The sequence below is a fragment of the Lotus japonicus genome, chromosome 3, assembly GCF_012489685.1.
Source record: "Lotus japonicus ecotype B-129 chromosome 3, LjGifu_v1.2".
NCBI lineage: Eukaryota > Viridiplantae > Streptophyta > Magnoliopsida > Fabales > Fabaceae > Lotus > Lotus japonicus.
In genome coordinates, this window is record NC_080043.1 from 42,536,952 (window position 1) to 42,552,973 (window position 16,022).

Sequence of the window (16,022 nt, forward strand, 5' to 3'; positions counted from 1 at the left end):
CCCCCTAAAGGAAATAGTCCACGGCCTCAAAGGAAAAAGGGCTTCGACTCTTTTTCTTTGATCAAATCAATTCACAAGGTAGTTTTAGGGTAAACTAAGGCAAAGAAACTGTCAGAACAATTTCGGACAATCGGGCCGGAATACGACTACGCAGGGGCATTTTGGTCCAAAATAAAGGCTCAAAACTTCAAAGTTATCAGTTCTGAAAACAAATTTGACAGCAACGATCCTCATGACTTCCGTGACAACAAATCCTAAAGGCACGAAGTCAGATTAAGTCTTTTCGACAATAAAGTTTCGAAATGTGAGCAAAAAGGGTTTTGAAACAGTTTTTCAGATCCTGGACAACTGGATCACAATCAGCGTTTACTGACAGAGGTTTTAGGCTCATGGAAACCTAGAGAACATAACCCAAGCAAGAAATCGAAGAAAAACGGACAATTTAGAAAAAGCTCAAAACTTAGAGCACAGAAACGACTACAGAAACTCAGCAGAAACAGTAATCAGAGGTAGGAATCGTGTTAGTTACCTTGATACCTAGAAGTAGGGACGAACTGCACGAAGATTGGTCAAGGTTTCGCGAAAATCTCTCCTCTCCCTCTCTCTCTACAAACCGCGGCCTCAATGGTGCAAAATGAAGAGGATTTGCTTTTTCGCCTATTTATAGGCGGGCGAAATCGCGGGAAAATGAAAATTTCGCGATTCCGATTTTTGCAGCACGATCACCGAGAAATTATAAGAGAGATTCTGGCGTCAGAATTCCAGAACTCAAAACAAATATCTAGGATTTGGGAAAAAACGATATCGAAAAACTCAAAAGCGGTGTCGGTTAATCTGCCCCGAAAAACTACTTTTTGCTGTGATGCTCAAACGACAAAACTTCCAACTGAAGAAAGTTTGGAAACGTCGAAACAAGTCTGGCAACACGGACGGAATCTTCTTTAGAAGTCCCGAATAGAAAAAGTCTTCATCCATTGCTCGAAAATAGGGTTTCGAAGCAAAGAAATTAGCGTCGGCGGACATCCGAAAAGTGAAACCTATCGTGCGTACAGTCCAGAGTTCCGAAATGAAACGCTGGTCGATGGAAAAATAAAGAGAATCTTTAAATTTTCCGAGAGTTCGAAATCTCACTCAAAACGTTGCTTTAAGAGCGAAATAGTCTATTCTGGACACGCTCGCCCTAAGGCAAGTGTACAGACGACTCGCACTAACTCCGAAAACAACTACGCAACATTCCTCAAGCAATTCCTGAACTTTCTTCTTCATTAATCTTCCTCAAACAACAAACTCCTGTCACGTTTACACTGATTCTACGCGTGAGTCGGAAATTAACTTGTTCCGAAAATCCGGGTCTTACAATACTCCCCTCCAAAAAGAAAGTTTCGTCCTCGAAACTCAGAGTTCTGAGAAAAGTTCGGAATACAGTTCCTTGATCTTATCTTCCAATTCCCATGTAGTAGTGCTTGTGTCATTGTTCCTCAAAATCTTTACTTAAGAAATCTGCCTTCCCCTTAACTGTTTCACTCTTCTATCCCCACTGTTAACTATCGGCGTCTCAAAAGACAAAACATCATTCAACCTCATGTCGTCTGACTCGATTACTTGCGTCGGACCTCTGCTTGAAATGATACCGGTTGGCATTCCGTGCAGTCGCACAACCTTAGCCACTTACTTCTTTACTTTCGGTCGTCCGAAATTCTTCTTAAACTCGGTGCCTCTCTGTCATCTTAAAGTAGGTACTCAACTTGTCCTCGTGATCTTCATCTACAGTCCATCACTTGTTCGTTCGATAACTCTTAGACGAAACATTGTGTTGGAATCTAATAGTCCATTAACGTCACATCCAACTTCGTAACTATCATCACTCGCACAATGAAATCAATCTCCTACTTAGTCACCATTCGAATTAAAAATCGACTTATGTCCTTATTTCTTGTCCTTCACTAATCTTATCCCCTTCAACATCAAGTTATCAACAACTTATAAGATAATCCTCTTCTTAATATCTAACAATCCATTATTATCGTCTTCTTCCTTAGAACTTCCCTCACTCAAACCTATTTACACTTACTGAAATCCCTAACACTTCGCACAAATCGAGACTTATCCTCTAGAAGATTAAATCATAACTATACATCGAGGGACTTAACTAGCCATTTTATCATCCGATCCTTCAACATTCTGAGATTTAACTGTTATCGTAGCCGCTAACACCACTAAATCTCTTATGTGTACATGAATCTCAGCTCACTAGGTCAACCTTAGCCCTAGGATTCTCATTCAACTTTAGTAAAATTCACTTGTTACCCGTAATATGCATCATCAAAATCCATAACAAAGTCCCATTGACTCTTATACTCTACGAAACTCGTCAAAATATAACAACCTCAGGTATTCATCTTAATACTAACACCTTCCTTTTTGTGACTCAATCACCATCTCGTCAATCAACTTCTTAATCTCTCAATCAAATTCTGACAACCTTCGAGTCTTACACACCTTAGACAGACATTCATAGATTTAAAACCTAAACCTTCACCAAGTTTGGTCCTCTAATGACCTTTAATCCTTCAATACTTCTTAAATGGATATCCGTTTCTTAAAAACTATAACTCCTTCACTTACCCAAACGACCTGACCAGTGGCGTCATGCTTTCACATTCACAACTTATTATGCTAACATCATTCAAATCTTGTCACATGGTCATTATGTCCGTAACCTCATAATCAACATCAATCGATCACCAACCTTAACACTCCACACAACCCAGAATTCCTTTACTTCAAGATCTCTCTTATAATATACCTCAACGGTCTTAACCCGAAACTCACCTTCAGGTCTTCAATCTTCTAAGATTCAACTCCTATTGTCACACCTACAACCATAAGATCTCCTACTCGTACGCGATTCTCGACTCTCAAGATTCAATCTTAACCCTAAGATTTCAATCCAACTTAGTATATCTCACTTAGTAATCTCAGCATATTTCTTTGGAATCCATATCAACAACCTCAAGTATTCAACTTATGCTAAAACTTTCTTTCTCCAACTTAATCATTAATTCAACACTTTTCAAGCGAAAATTCATCTCTTAAGACTATAATGTCTCCACATATTAATCCAACGCTTAGCAAAACTTATTCCTCGAACTCGACTATAACAATCTAGTTCAGAGTTAATTCTTCTCACTCTCGCTACCATCAAGCTATCATCTAAAACCTGATTACATTCAACTTATTTAGTCTCTAACAATTCCACTCAGTAATCACATAACCTATGACTTCATAACTTCCGAGAAACTACTTAATACTTTTCCGGCATTAAACCTCTTGACTTAGTCTACCTCTACTTGGAGTAATCACACGAACTAACCAATCAATGTCTATACGACACTCATCGACTTCCAAAGATTTAAATCTTAATCTTTTACAATCAAATGCTTAACACGAACTTTCCTCCCAAATCCGACTAATCCTCAATCAATTCAAATTCATCTTACACATCCTTCTATCAAAGTCCATAACCAGCTGTGATTCCGAATATCACCCCCTCAATATTAGGTTGATCAGGCCTAATACATCGAAGGTGGAAATTTAGAAAAACCCACTGGAACAGTCAATGAGTTCCTATCCTCCAGTAGTCACAAATATCCTGATACTAAATCCTTTAATGATCCCGCTACGGAACTACACACCCTCAACATAACACGTATACTACCTATAAGGAATCTCCCTAAGATTCGTTCTTCAACTACTAGCTTCCTCATAAACGCAACGGTGGAAGACTACTTTCTAGACTTAGTGTGCTATTCCCAACCTCGTGTAACTTCTATAGTTAAATCACGAGCAACCTCGAATAAGGTCCTACATCGTTCCCACGTTCTTCCTCGTTCAACTCCTCAGCTCTTGCCCTCCTTGGCATGAATCCTTTCCTCTGTAGCAAATTGTTTTCCTTTCCCAACATTCCCTGATGATTCGCCCTTGAGTGCCTTGCAATCTTGGGAGAAATGTCCCGGTTGGTTGCAATTAAAGCATAGTTTTCCCTTGATCTTGCACTTACTAGCATAGTGCCCTACTTCCCTGCACCTGTAACACGTCACTGCTCTTCCCGAAGTCTTGTTTCCTGTCCCTTCGGTAGCATCATTCCCTTTCATCTTACTATCAGACGTTTCCTCCTGGGGTGTCTTGCAGTTCACAGCTAGATGCCCCTCTCGGTTACACTTGAAGCATCTCCATCCAGTCACTGAGCACTTGTTAGCAAAATGCCCAAACTTTCCACAATGAGTACATGTCACACCCTTGTCACCAACTGGCTCCCCTCCAGTATCAGCAGTCGTTGGTTTGTAGACTCTTGAGATAAGATCTCTTCCCTTGAAACGCTGATACGGTCCCCACTGATGGTAGCTCTCCCTTCTGTTGTAGCCTTGAGATCCTGACCTTATTGGTCCCCCAGCTCCAGTTCGGTTCATTCCTCTTTGTTGATACATTGCTGTCGCCATCAGTCGTTGATGATGCTCACGTGTAGCCTCCGCCATCCGGTTAAGATCCACCATCCTATATCCCATCGAACGTCCGATTAGTACTAACCATACGGTAGCACTAGACAAACCACTCAATCCGATTGAGTAGTAACGCAAGCAATTAGAGCGAAAATCGCTCTGCAGACAATCAATTTTCACTCTTTGCAGAGTCACACAACCTAGCACAGAAGACCTATTCCCCAAAGACTCCCAAAAGACTCGACTAAGCTCTGATACCACAATGTAACACCCCGATTTCCAGGTGTCACTTTAGTAACCAAAAGTAAACTTTACGCGGAAAACAGGTAATTTTTTTTTTTCGTTTGATTCCTTTTAAATCAAGCAATAGAGAAATAAAGACATAACCCCAACACTAACTAACCAATATACAAATATATACACATGTACAACCTCAGCTGCACTCTCCCGTCACGCGCACTCGCAGTGACTCCAAAGTAGTGTGCCCGTAGGCAAATAGTTACAGATCCAGATGTGTGAGTGAGAAAATTATAATTACAAACCACTAGGAGGAAGTCGGCCTCAAAATGGCCTAAGGAAAGACCCCTATGGTCCGACTGTCTCACTGTGATCCCTCAGTAAGAGAACCACACAAAAGCCATGCGTCGGGAACCTACCCTGTCCCAAAATATGAATGACGAATCAGAGCTATTACAGTAACAACCAACTCAAAAGACTCTAACCACCCATAACCCACACTACTATCATCGACCCTCCCTCGATCAGTCATGAAGTCCGGGTCCTCGTCGAAAGCTTCAGTAATAGTCGTTCCGCTCCGGCTCTTTCCCGCACAACGAATCATCACGAACCGGCTGACGGACGCCTGGCGGCAGGCCGACCGCCCAAGCACAAACATACAAACAAAGCCAAGGCGCTAGGGTCAACTTACAGAATACAATAGATATACAATCCACATGCGATAAAAGGGGTATATATATATGTTGTATATATACATATAAGTTATGTATTGCCTACCCTAAGGTATATACATAGCATGTTATCGAATCTCTTACACAATTCAATCATAATAAGATGCATTGTGTGCCAGTGCAGAATATGCTGACACAAATCCGAATAACGTCACTCTGCTTGGCGACGGGACAAAACAACAACGTCACTCTGCTTGGCGACGGAACAAATCAACAACGTCACTCTGCTTGGCGACGGAACAAATCAACAACGTCACTCTGCTTGGCGACGGAACAAATCAACAACGTCACTCTGCTTGGCGACGGAACAAATCAACGACGTCACTCTGCTTGGCGACGGGACAAACCAACGGTATTGCCACTTATAGGCTGGGCACCTCGAGACGGTCGTAACACTGGCCTCGTGTTTAACCATTTCTGCTCGGGCGTCGCTTATCACCTTTGGCTATAGTCAAGACGGTACAAACTCTACATGGTTTGACCATTTCTGCTTGCTATGCCGAACATCAACAGGCACGATGCAACTCTACATGGATGATCGTTACCTCCTGTTGTGCCAGATATAGTCAGGACCGATTCAACTCTGCATGGCTGATCGTTACTTCCTGTTATACCGAAGTACTCTGCTTGGCACTTCATCGCGTATATGCACGTGTGCAATATGATTATCAAAACCAGAGTCAGTGTCGGTCAATACAACACGACTCGGAGTTAGTGTCGGTCAATACAACACAACTCCCACCACAAACCCCACAAACAAAACCCAGAGTCTGTGCCGGTCAATACAACACGACTCGAACAACACTACCAGGAGTACTAGAGTACTTGGTGACTTTCAAACATCACCATAGCTCACCTCAGTGGCTTTCCCCAATTCCAAACTCTCCAAACCCACAACAAAGTCGACTTTTCCCCGTTTTTCGTAAATATTTTCCCCTTCAGTTCTCCTATGCTTAAACGTTAATAAAAATTGTTTCAATTCGAATTAGTCAAGTTATGAGTTTATTTCTCAAAGTCTAAGTTTCCCAAGTCTTTATTTTCCGAAAGCTCTATCATTCTAAGTTTCCAAAAGTCAACCACCCAAAATACATTTCCCGGGGAAAGTCTAGGAATTCCAACGAATCCCAACAAATGGCTAAGTCTCAAACCCCACATTTGAACTTGCCTAGGGTTGTTCATCCAACCCGAAATGTCAAAGATCCCCAGATCAATGAACCCCCACTCCGAAGTTGCGTCAAAACGCTCAATTCAACACATCATCAATATCATAAGTTATGAAACAATCATAACAAGAAATCATCATCATATACAACATCAGATAAAGCATAGGTCTAGTTTATCGACGCCTATCATGCAATCATAGCTAAATATAGCAAGTTGCCCTAACCTCGAGCTGTTCCAGCTTCGCAAACAAAGTTCTCCTCAAACAATTGCTCTGAGTCTTCCAAAGTTCCCTCAACTGAACCTCGGAGAAAAACAAAGCAGAATCCAAACAAAATCGATTAGTTCGATCGCAATACAATACATAAACGATAGACAAAGCATTAAAGCTTCAGAATAGGACAATCAGGTACGAAAAGACAAGTTTTCGAAACCGAAAAACTCCCCCCTAAAGGAAATAGTCCACGGCCTCAAAGGAAAAAGGGCTTCGACTCTTTTTCTTTGATCAAATCAATTCACAAGGTAGTTTTAGGGTAAAACTAAGGCAAAGAAACTGTCAGAACAATTTTCGGACAATCGGGCCGGAATACGACTACGCAGGGGCATTTTGGTCCAAAATAAAGGCTCAAAACTTCAAAGTTATCAGTTCTGAAAACAAATTTGACAGCAACGATCCTCATGACTTCCGTGACAACAAATCCTAAAGGCACGAAGTCAGATTAAGTCTTTTCGACAATAAAGTTTCGAAATGTGAGCAAAAAGGGTTTTGAAACAGTTTTTCAGATCCTGGACAACTGGATCACAATCAGCGTTTACTGACAGAGGTTTTAGGCTCATGGAAACCTAGAGAACATAACCCAAGCAAGAAATCGAAGAAAACGGACAATTTTAGAAAAAGCTCAAAACTTAGAGCACAGAAACGACTACAGAAACTCAGCAGAAACAGTAATCAGAGGTAGGAATCGTGTTAGTTACCTTGATACCTAGAAGTAGGGACGAACTGCACGAAGATTGGTCAAGGTTTCGCGAAAATCTCTCCTCTCCCTCTCTCTCTACAAACCGCGGCCTCAATGGTGCAAAATGAAGAGGATTTTGCTTTTTCGCCTATTTATAGGCGGGCGAAATCGCGGGAAAATGAAAATTTCGCGATTCCGATTTTTGCAGCACGATCACCGAGAAATTATAAGAGAGATTCTGGCGTCAGAATTCCAGAACTCAAAACAAATATCTAGGATTTGGGAAAAACGATATCGAAAAACTCAAAAGCGGTGTCGGTTAATCTGCCCCGAAAAACTACTTTTTGCTGTGATGCTCAAACGACAAAACTTCCAACTGAAGAAAGTTTGGAAACGTCGAAACAAGTCTGGCAACACGGACGGAATCTTCTTTAGAAGTCCCGAATAGAAAAAGTCTTCATCCATTGCTCGAAAATAGGGTTTCGAAGCAAAGAAATTAGCGTCGGCGGACATCCGAAAAGTGAAACCTATCGTGCGTACAGTCCAGAGTTCCGAAATGAAACGCTGGTCGATGGAAAAATAAAGAGAATCTTTAAATTTTCCGAGAGTTCGAAATCTCACTCAAAACGTTGCTTTAAGAGCGAAATAGTCTATTCTGGACACGCTCGCCCTAAGGCAAGTGTACAGACGACTCGCACTAACTCCGAAAACAACTACGCAACATTCCTCAAGCAATTCCTGAACTTTCTTCTTCATTAATCTTCCTCAAACAACAAACTCCTGTCACGTTTACACTGATTCTACGCGTGAGTCGGAAATTAACTTGTTCCGAAAATCCGGGTCTTACAAGACCGGCTCGACTAGGACGGTGCGCAGGACAGTTAGGAGGGAGGTCGTGGACATGGACACCAAGATGATTATGGTGGATTCCGACTCTAACTCCGAGAGCAGTGGGGAGAGCTACTCGCCGAGCAGCGATGAGGAGGAGGAGGATCTATGAGCTGAGCTGGGAGGGTAGGTTAGGCTAGCGTCATTTTTTTTGTGTAGAGCTCTAATCGTCTTACTTTTTGGGACAGGGTAGGTCCCGATGTGTGGCTTTTTGTGTGGTTCTTTTGAGGAGGATCACAGAGAGTCTGTCGGAGTATAGGGGTCTTTTGTTCAGGCCATTTTTGGGTGCCGACTTTCTCTCGGATGACTGTACTTTTGATACTCTTACTTACAGTTCTGGTTTGTATATATTTGCCTGCGGGCACACTACTTTGGAGTCACTGCGGGTTCGCGTGACATGGACTGCAGCTGAGGCTATACATGTGTATATATTGTATATCGGTTAGTTTAGTTGTTGGGTTTTGTCTTTATTTCTTTATCGCTTTTATTTAAAGGAATCAATGGAAAAAAATTACCTGTTTTCCGCGTAAAGTTTATTTTTGGTTACTAAAGTGACACCTGGAAATCGGGGTGTTACAACCATCAGAGTCAACATCTTCTGACTCTGATTCATCAAAAGTCACCATCAGACTTTTCTTAGTTTTGAAGTGCTTCTTTGGCTTCTTGTCCTTTTTCAGCTTTGGACAATCACTCTTGTAGTGCCCTGATTCTTTGCATTCAAAACAAGTGACTTCCTTGATTGAGGACTTCTTCTGGCCAGATGAGGATTCAAACTTTCCTTTGGCCTTTCCAGAGTCTCTGTACTTGCTATGCATGTGCTTCCAGATGCGGTTGAGCCTTTTGGAGATCAGAGTCAGCTCATCTTCATCAGAATCTTCTTATGCTTCTTCAGATTCTTCTGCTTCAGCTTGGAGAGCTTTCGACTTCTCAGATTTAAACTTCTCAGATTTGGATTTCAAAGCTATAGACTTCTTCCTCAGATCCTGCATTTCTGAGCGCTTCAGTTCATGACATTTCAGTATGCTGATGAGTTCTTCTAAACTCATACGCTCAACATCTCTTGTAAACTCTATTGAAGCCACTAAAGGCATCCAGCTTTCAGGGAGACTTCTAATAACCCTTATGACATGATCTTTTGTAGTGTAGCTTTTGTTGAGAGGTCTTATTCTAGCTACGAGCAACTGAAATCTGGAAAACATATCCTCAATGGACACGTTAGGTTCCATGATGAAGGATTCATACTTCTGGATCAAGGACAACACCTTTGATTCTTTCACCTTCTTGTTTCCTTCATGGGACATCTTCAAGGATTCAAAGATACCCTTGGCAAACTCACAATCTGTAATCTTCTGGTACTCTTCATAGGAAATAACACTAAGAAGAATAGCTCTAGCTTTGTGGTGCTGTGAGTAAAGCTTCTTTTGCTCAGCAGTCATCTCTGATCTGGATATCTTCTTGCCATCAGCATCAACTGGACGCTCATAGCCATCCACAATGATATCCCAGAGATCTGCGTCAAAGCCCAGAAAGAAACTTTATATTTTGTCTTTCCAATATTCGAACCTTTGACCATCGAACGTAGGAGGCTTTGCATTGTAACCATCTTTTTGCGTTTCACTGGTGGTAGCCATTTGTTTTTCATACCGGCCCGGATCACTGAACACTGTTAGGTGTGGTAATCAGAACTTGCGCTCTGATACCAATTGAAGGTATGAAAAACGATAGAAAGGGGGGGTTTGAATAGCGTTTTCAGAATAAAACTTCCCACTTAAGATTTTAACAAATCTTTCGAGACACAAGTAAAGTGCTTAAGATAAGAGATGAGAAAAGCACACGAGGATTTTATCCTGGTTCACTTGATGAATCACTCAAGCTAGTCCAGTCCACCCGTGAAGGTGATTTCTTCCTTCTTAGAATGAAGGCAATTCACTAATCAGAGATTTGTTACAACTGCACTTGAAACCTACAAGTGACTAACAATACACTGACTTAGCTTACACTAAGATTCACTCTCTTAGTCTTCAATAGGATCCGATCAACCTTGATCTCCTAAAGGTAAACTAAACAACTATTTAAAAGATATTGTTTACAAAGAGATTGCTTCTGAAAAGCTTGTAGTAAACACAATGAATTCGATGAAGAAATATTGCTAAGAAGATTTGAATATTGCTTGCGCGTATAAGTTTCTTCAACCAGCATCTTTCACTCTTCAGCCTCTATATATACTCCAAGGATTAGGGTTTGAACATTGCATGGGAATGCTACCGTTGGAGGGCAGATCTGGGATTTCCAGCTTCTGCTGTGGCTGAGAATGTTAGGTTAGGTCGTCAGGATAGTACACTTGCTTTTGTACTTTGGATAGTGACGTGACCTTTAACCTTGTTGACTTCTGATCAGAGGAATGCTTCGTGTTGGAACTTGTGAAGCTTGTTGATCAGAGTCAGAGGGAAGCATGGATCCTCTGACCGTTGTAGCTTCTGATTCTGAACTCAGAGGAGAAGTACTTGGTCTTTAGAGCCAGTTTGCTTCTGGACTTCAGAGACTTCACTTTTCAGCTTCTAGATCTTCAGAGTCTTCTAAACTATCAGAGCTTCTGAGCCTTCAGAGTGTCTGGGCTATCAGAACGTCTGGATCTTCAGAACTTCAAGTAAGTTGAGTCCACATCAGAGCTTGACTATCTTCAGATCTTCTGAAGCTTTTCTACTGTTCAGTTTGAACATGGAGATTGCGAAAGCGTTGCTAGGGTTACTCTTTAAGCAAAGTGCTTCTAATTTTTGTGAGATTATATCAAGGTCAGAGCCTGTCATGAACACACTCAGAAAACACGTTAGAGTACCATAATTGTTCATACTAAATCGTTAACTTGTAATCATCAAAACATAGAGTTGTACTACATGATCAAAACTTGATCTTACAGTTGTTTGACATTTAGTTCAGACAATAGGCAAGGAAATAGAATTGGCAGTCTCACAACATAAGAGCATGCATGCTTCAGAGTCTGATCAAAAACTAGTTTGCCAAAATCAAACTCACCACCAGTGCCAATCAGATAGAGCATTCTTGCAAGGGGAGGAGTTACACCAGATAGGTGATTGGTGGCCATCCAATTTGCACACCCAATCTTGAAAAGAACAACATACTTGGTAGTTAACTTCTCAGAGGGAATCAATCCTTTCTTTGATCACTTCTTGACCATCTTGCCAGTAAGGGTCTTAGCAACCCTATTTAAATCAGGTTCGTTATCAGTTCCAGCAATTGGTCTTTTTCCCAAAAACTCATTAACAACTTCAGAGAGAAATTAACACACTTTCCTCTGACATAGACCTTTCTGAACTCAGGGCTACTCTCATCATCACACTCAGTAGGGATATTCACAATGAATTCCCTAACCAATTGAGAGAAACATCTGCCAATGTCCTTGACAGTCTTCATCAAACCTGCATCAACCAACAGTTCTGTGATCTCTTTGGGCTCCAAGGCATCTGCATGAAGCTCCCTTTCTATGGCTAACCTTCTATGAACAACAAACTTCCAACTTTGTGCAGAACTGGCAAAGTGGAAGGATACATTGTCAATTGGTGCCTCGGGAACATTCAAAGGAATTCTCTTCCCCTTGATCCTTTTCTTGGCAGTAGTGGTGATTTCAGGAACATCTGGCTTGACATCTGGCTCAGAGTCAGTTTCAGCAACATGTTTCCTCTTCTTTCCAGTTGATGCAGCAATCTTCTCATCTTTCTTGTCCTTCTTTGTCTTCTTCTCAGGAACTGAGACCTGAGATGCTCTTGGAGTCTTGGGAGTCTGAGAGCCAGGAACCTTTTTCTTCTTTTCTTTCAAACCTGCAACATTCTTGCTTGTAGAAACTGTGGTTTTCCTACTAGCAGAGGCAGTGACTTTCTTGTGCACTTCTTGATCATCAGAGTCTTCTTCTTTAGAGGCAACAGACACTTGTTTCTTACCCTTCTTGGACAAGGGTTCAGGGGTTTTTCCATGGGGAATTTCAATAGAGGGAGTCTTCTCACTTGAAGATTCCTGGTTAGCAACATCAGTATCATCTTACTTCTCAGCATTAGCTTCACTCAGGTTTGCTTCAGAGTTTGGTTCAGAATCACGATCAACCTGCGATTCAACATTTGGCATGACATCCTGTGTAGTGGCAACATCAGCAAGCGTCTCTAAGACATTGTGGATAACTTGATCTGCTTCAGCATCGACGACATCGCTTTCTTGATTGTCATCAATTGGTGGATCAGGAATGGAATCTTCTGAGATGTCCTGAACACTTGATGCTTTCCCTGTGCCTCGCTTGAAAACATGCTTGATCCTCATACTCCTTGTCCTCTTGGCTGGGCCAGACGATTCTGGAGAGACAATTTTTGCAGAGGACCCTAGAGGGAGTAGAGGAAGCAGTCTTCAAACCAAGAAATTTGACTCCATGAGAGTTCTTGATAGGTTTGGGACCGGTGGCGATCTTCTTTCCTGAATCTTGAATCATGATTGAGAGTAACTTGACACAATTACAAAAATAACCGTTAGAGAGCAAAGAACACAAAGAGAGAGAATAATTCAAGTTTGTAAAACCAAGACAACTCAGTTATGTGTCTTCCTCAACTGTATCAAGGGCGGTTAAATAGAGGAAATTATAGTCGTTACCCTTGACATGTGTCAATAACTTCTATAAGTCAGTTATTACACAAATCCCCAATTTTCCTCTCAACTCCTCAAACATAGCCGCATCCAACGCTTTTGAAAAAATATCAACTAACTGCATATTTGTTTCCACATGCTCAAGAGTGATAATCCTTTCTTCAACCAAATCTCTAATAAAGTGGTGACGAATGTCAATGTGCTTAGTCCTGCTATGTTGAATTGGATTTTTTGAAATGTTGATGGCACTCAGGTTGTCTCAGTATAATGTCATGACATCTTGCTCGACATTATATTCCCTCAGCATCTGCTTCATCCATAATAGTTGAGTACACCCACTTCCAGCAGCTATATATTCAGCCTCAGCAGTAGATAGTGAAACATAATTTTGCTTTTTGCTAAACCAAGATATGAGATTATTACCAAGAAAGAAGCATCCTCCTGGAGTACTTTTTCTGTCATCTGCATTTCCTGCCCAATCTGCATCACAGTAGCCTATCAAATTGGAATTAGAATTGCGAGCATAAAAGATTTCATAGTCAACAGTTCCATTAATGTACTTTATAATCCTCTTGACTTGAATCAGATGACTCTCTTTAGGAGCAGCTTGATATCTGGCACAAACACCAACAGAGAAAGCAATATCTGGTCTGCTAGCAATGAGATAAAGAAGACTACCAATCATACTTCTGTATAAGCTTTGATCAACATAAGTTCCACTTTCATCTTTAGTTAGCTTGATATGAGTGGCTGCAGGAGTTCTTTTATGAGTAGAGCCCTCAAGACCGAACTTCTTAACTAGTTCTTTGGCATACTTGCTCCGTGAGATGAACATGGAGTCTTCCATCTGTTTTACTTGCAACCCCAGGAAGTAATTTAATTCACCCACCAGACTCATCTCAAACTCAGATTTCATGTGTCTAACAAAATGATCGACCATGTGGTCTGACATACCACCAAAAACGATGTCATCTACATATATCTGAGCTATCATGACTTTTCCACCGTATTTTTTCACAAATAGAGTCTTGTCTATTCCTCCCTTGTTGTACCCTTTACTTATCAGGAACTCTGTTAGCCTTTCATACTAAGCCCTTGGTGCTTGCTTTAATCCATACAAGGCCTTTCTCAACTTGTAAACATGTTCTGGAAAGGTTGGATCTATAAATCCCTTTGGTTGTTCTACATAGACTTCCTCATTCAGGTATCCATTCAAGAAGGCACTCTTCACATCCATCTGGAACAGCTTGAATTTCAGAATGCATGCCAGTCCTAACAACAATCTGATTGATTCCAATCTAGCAATAGGAGCAAAGTTTTCATCAAATTCAATTCCTTCAATCTGGGTATACCCTTGAGCAACTAATCTGGCCTTGTTTCTTGTCACAGTACCATTTTCATCTGACTTGTTCCTGAAAATCCACTTTGTACCAATCACATTCACACCTTCTGGTCTGGAAACAAGATCACATACCTCATTCCGCTTAAATTGACTCAATTCTTCCTGCATGGCATTTATCCAGTACTCATCAGTTAGGGCTTCCTTGATGTTCTTTGGCTCAATCTTAGATATAAAACAGGCATTTGCAATAGTGTCTCTAGATCTAGTGATGACTCCTTCATTCAGATTCCCAATTATGTTTTCTTTGGGATGTATCTTCTGAATTCTGATTGAGGGAACACTCTCCTTGGATGACTCCTGTTCTTTTTCTTCTTCAGGTTCTTTGTCAGACCGGATGTCACAGTCATTTGGTCTCTCATCAACTATCTGAGGCACATTATCATCTCCATCTACATTGACTTCATTTAGACTGTTTACTCTGTCATCCACAACCACATTTTTGGATTCCATCATAGTTCTTGTGCGAGAATTAAACACCCTGTAAGCCTTGCTATTTACTAGGTAGCCCAGAAATAACCCTTCATCACTCTTGGGATCAAGCTTCCTCCTCTGTTCTCTATCAGCTAAAATGTAACATCTACTTCCAAAGACATGAAAGTACTTGACAATAGGTTTCTTTCCTTTCCACAGCTCATATAGAGTGGAGCCAGTTCCTGAGCGTATAGTTACTCTGTTGTGAATATAGCAAGCAGTGTTTATAGACTAAGCCCAGAAATGATAAGGAACTTTCTTAGCATGAAGCATTACCCTAGCAGATTCTTGCAGTGTTATGTTCTTTCTTTCAACCACACCATTCTGTTGTGGAGTGATAGGAGCAGAGAACTCATGCTTGATTCCTTCATTTCCACAATATTATGAGAATTTTCCATTCTCAAATTCCTTCCCATGATCACTTCTTATTTTCACAATTCCATAGCCCTTTTCTCCCTGGAGTTGCTGACTTAGTTCTCTGAACACTTCAAAAGTTTCTGACTTTTCTGCAAGAAAACTAACCCAGGTGAATCTTGAAAAATCATTAACACATACAAATACATACATTTTTCCACCAAAACTTTCTTTTTGCATTGGTCTCATTAAGTCCATGTGTAGAAATTCCAAAGATCTTGTTGTACCAATCTGAGTCAGTTTCTTGTGAGAAGTTTTGGTCTGCTTTCCAATTTGGCATTCTCCACACACTTTGTCTTCTTCTATCTTCAATCTGGGAATACCTCTGATGGCTTCTTTTGATATGACCTTCTTCATGCTTATGGGATTTAGATGCCCTAATTTTTGATGCCACAACTTTGCTTCATCTTCCTTTGAAACTAGACACATTGAGGACATAGCCTTAATCTGTGGAGACCACATGTAGCAGTTGTCTTTGCAGCCAGCTTTGTTAAATGAGACATTCAGATCCAAGTCACATAGTTGACTTATGCTAATCAGGTTAGCAGTTAAGCCTTCTACCAACAGCACATTACTCAGATTTGAAGAGCCACCACTAACAATCTTTCCAGATCCCTTG

At 41.0% G+C, this 16,022-nt stretch overlaps 2 protein-coding genes across 2 annotated transcripts; both read right to left on the bottom strand.

The window, feature by feature from the left end:
* Positions 1 to 11,697: 11,697 nt before the first annotated feature.
* On the bottom strand, positions 11,698 to 12,798 carry LOC130744180 (uncharacterized). The gene is made up of 2 exons (XM_057596370.1): positions 12,589 to 12,798; positions 11,698 to 12,501 (listed from the first exon to the last, which is right to left on the bottom strand). Exons 1-2 carry the CDS (start codon positions 12,796 to 12,798, stop codon positions 11,698 to 11,700), a joined length of 1,014 nt encoding a protein of 337 aa, XP_057452353.1.
* A 577-nt stretch (positions 12,799 to 13,375) lies between these two features.
* LOC130744181 (secreted RxLR effector protein 161-like) lies at positions 13,376 to 14,110 on the bottom strand. The gene has a single exon (XM_057596371.1). The coding sequence runs from the start codon at positions 14,108 to 14,110 to the stop codon at positions 13,376 to 13,378; it is 735 nt and encodes a 244-aa protein (XP_057452354.1).
* Positions 14,111 to 16,022: the final 1,912 nt, after the last annotated feature.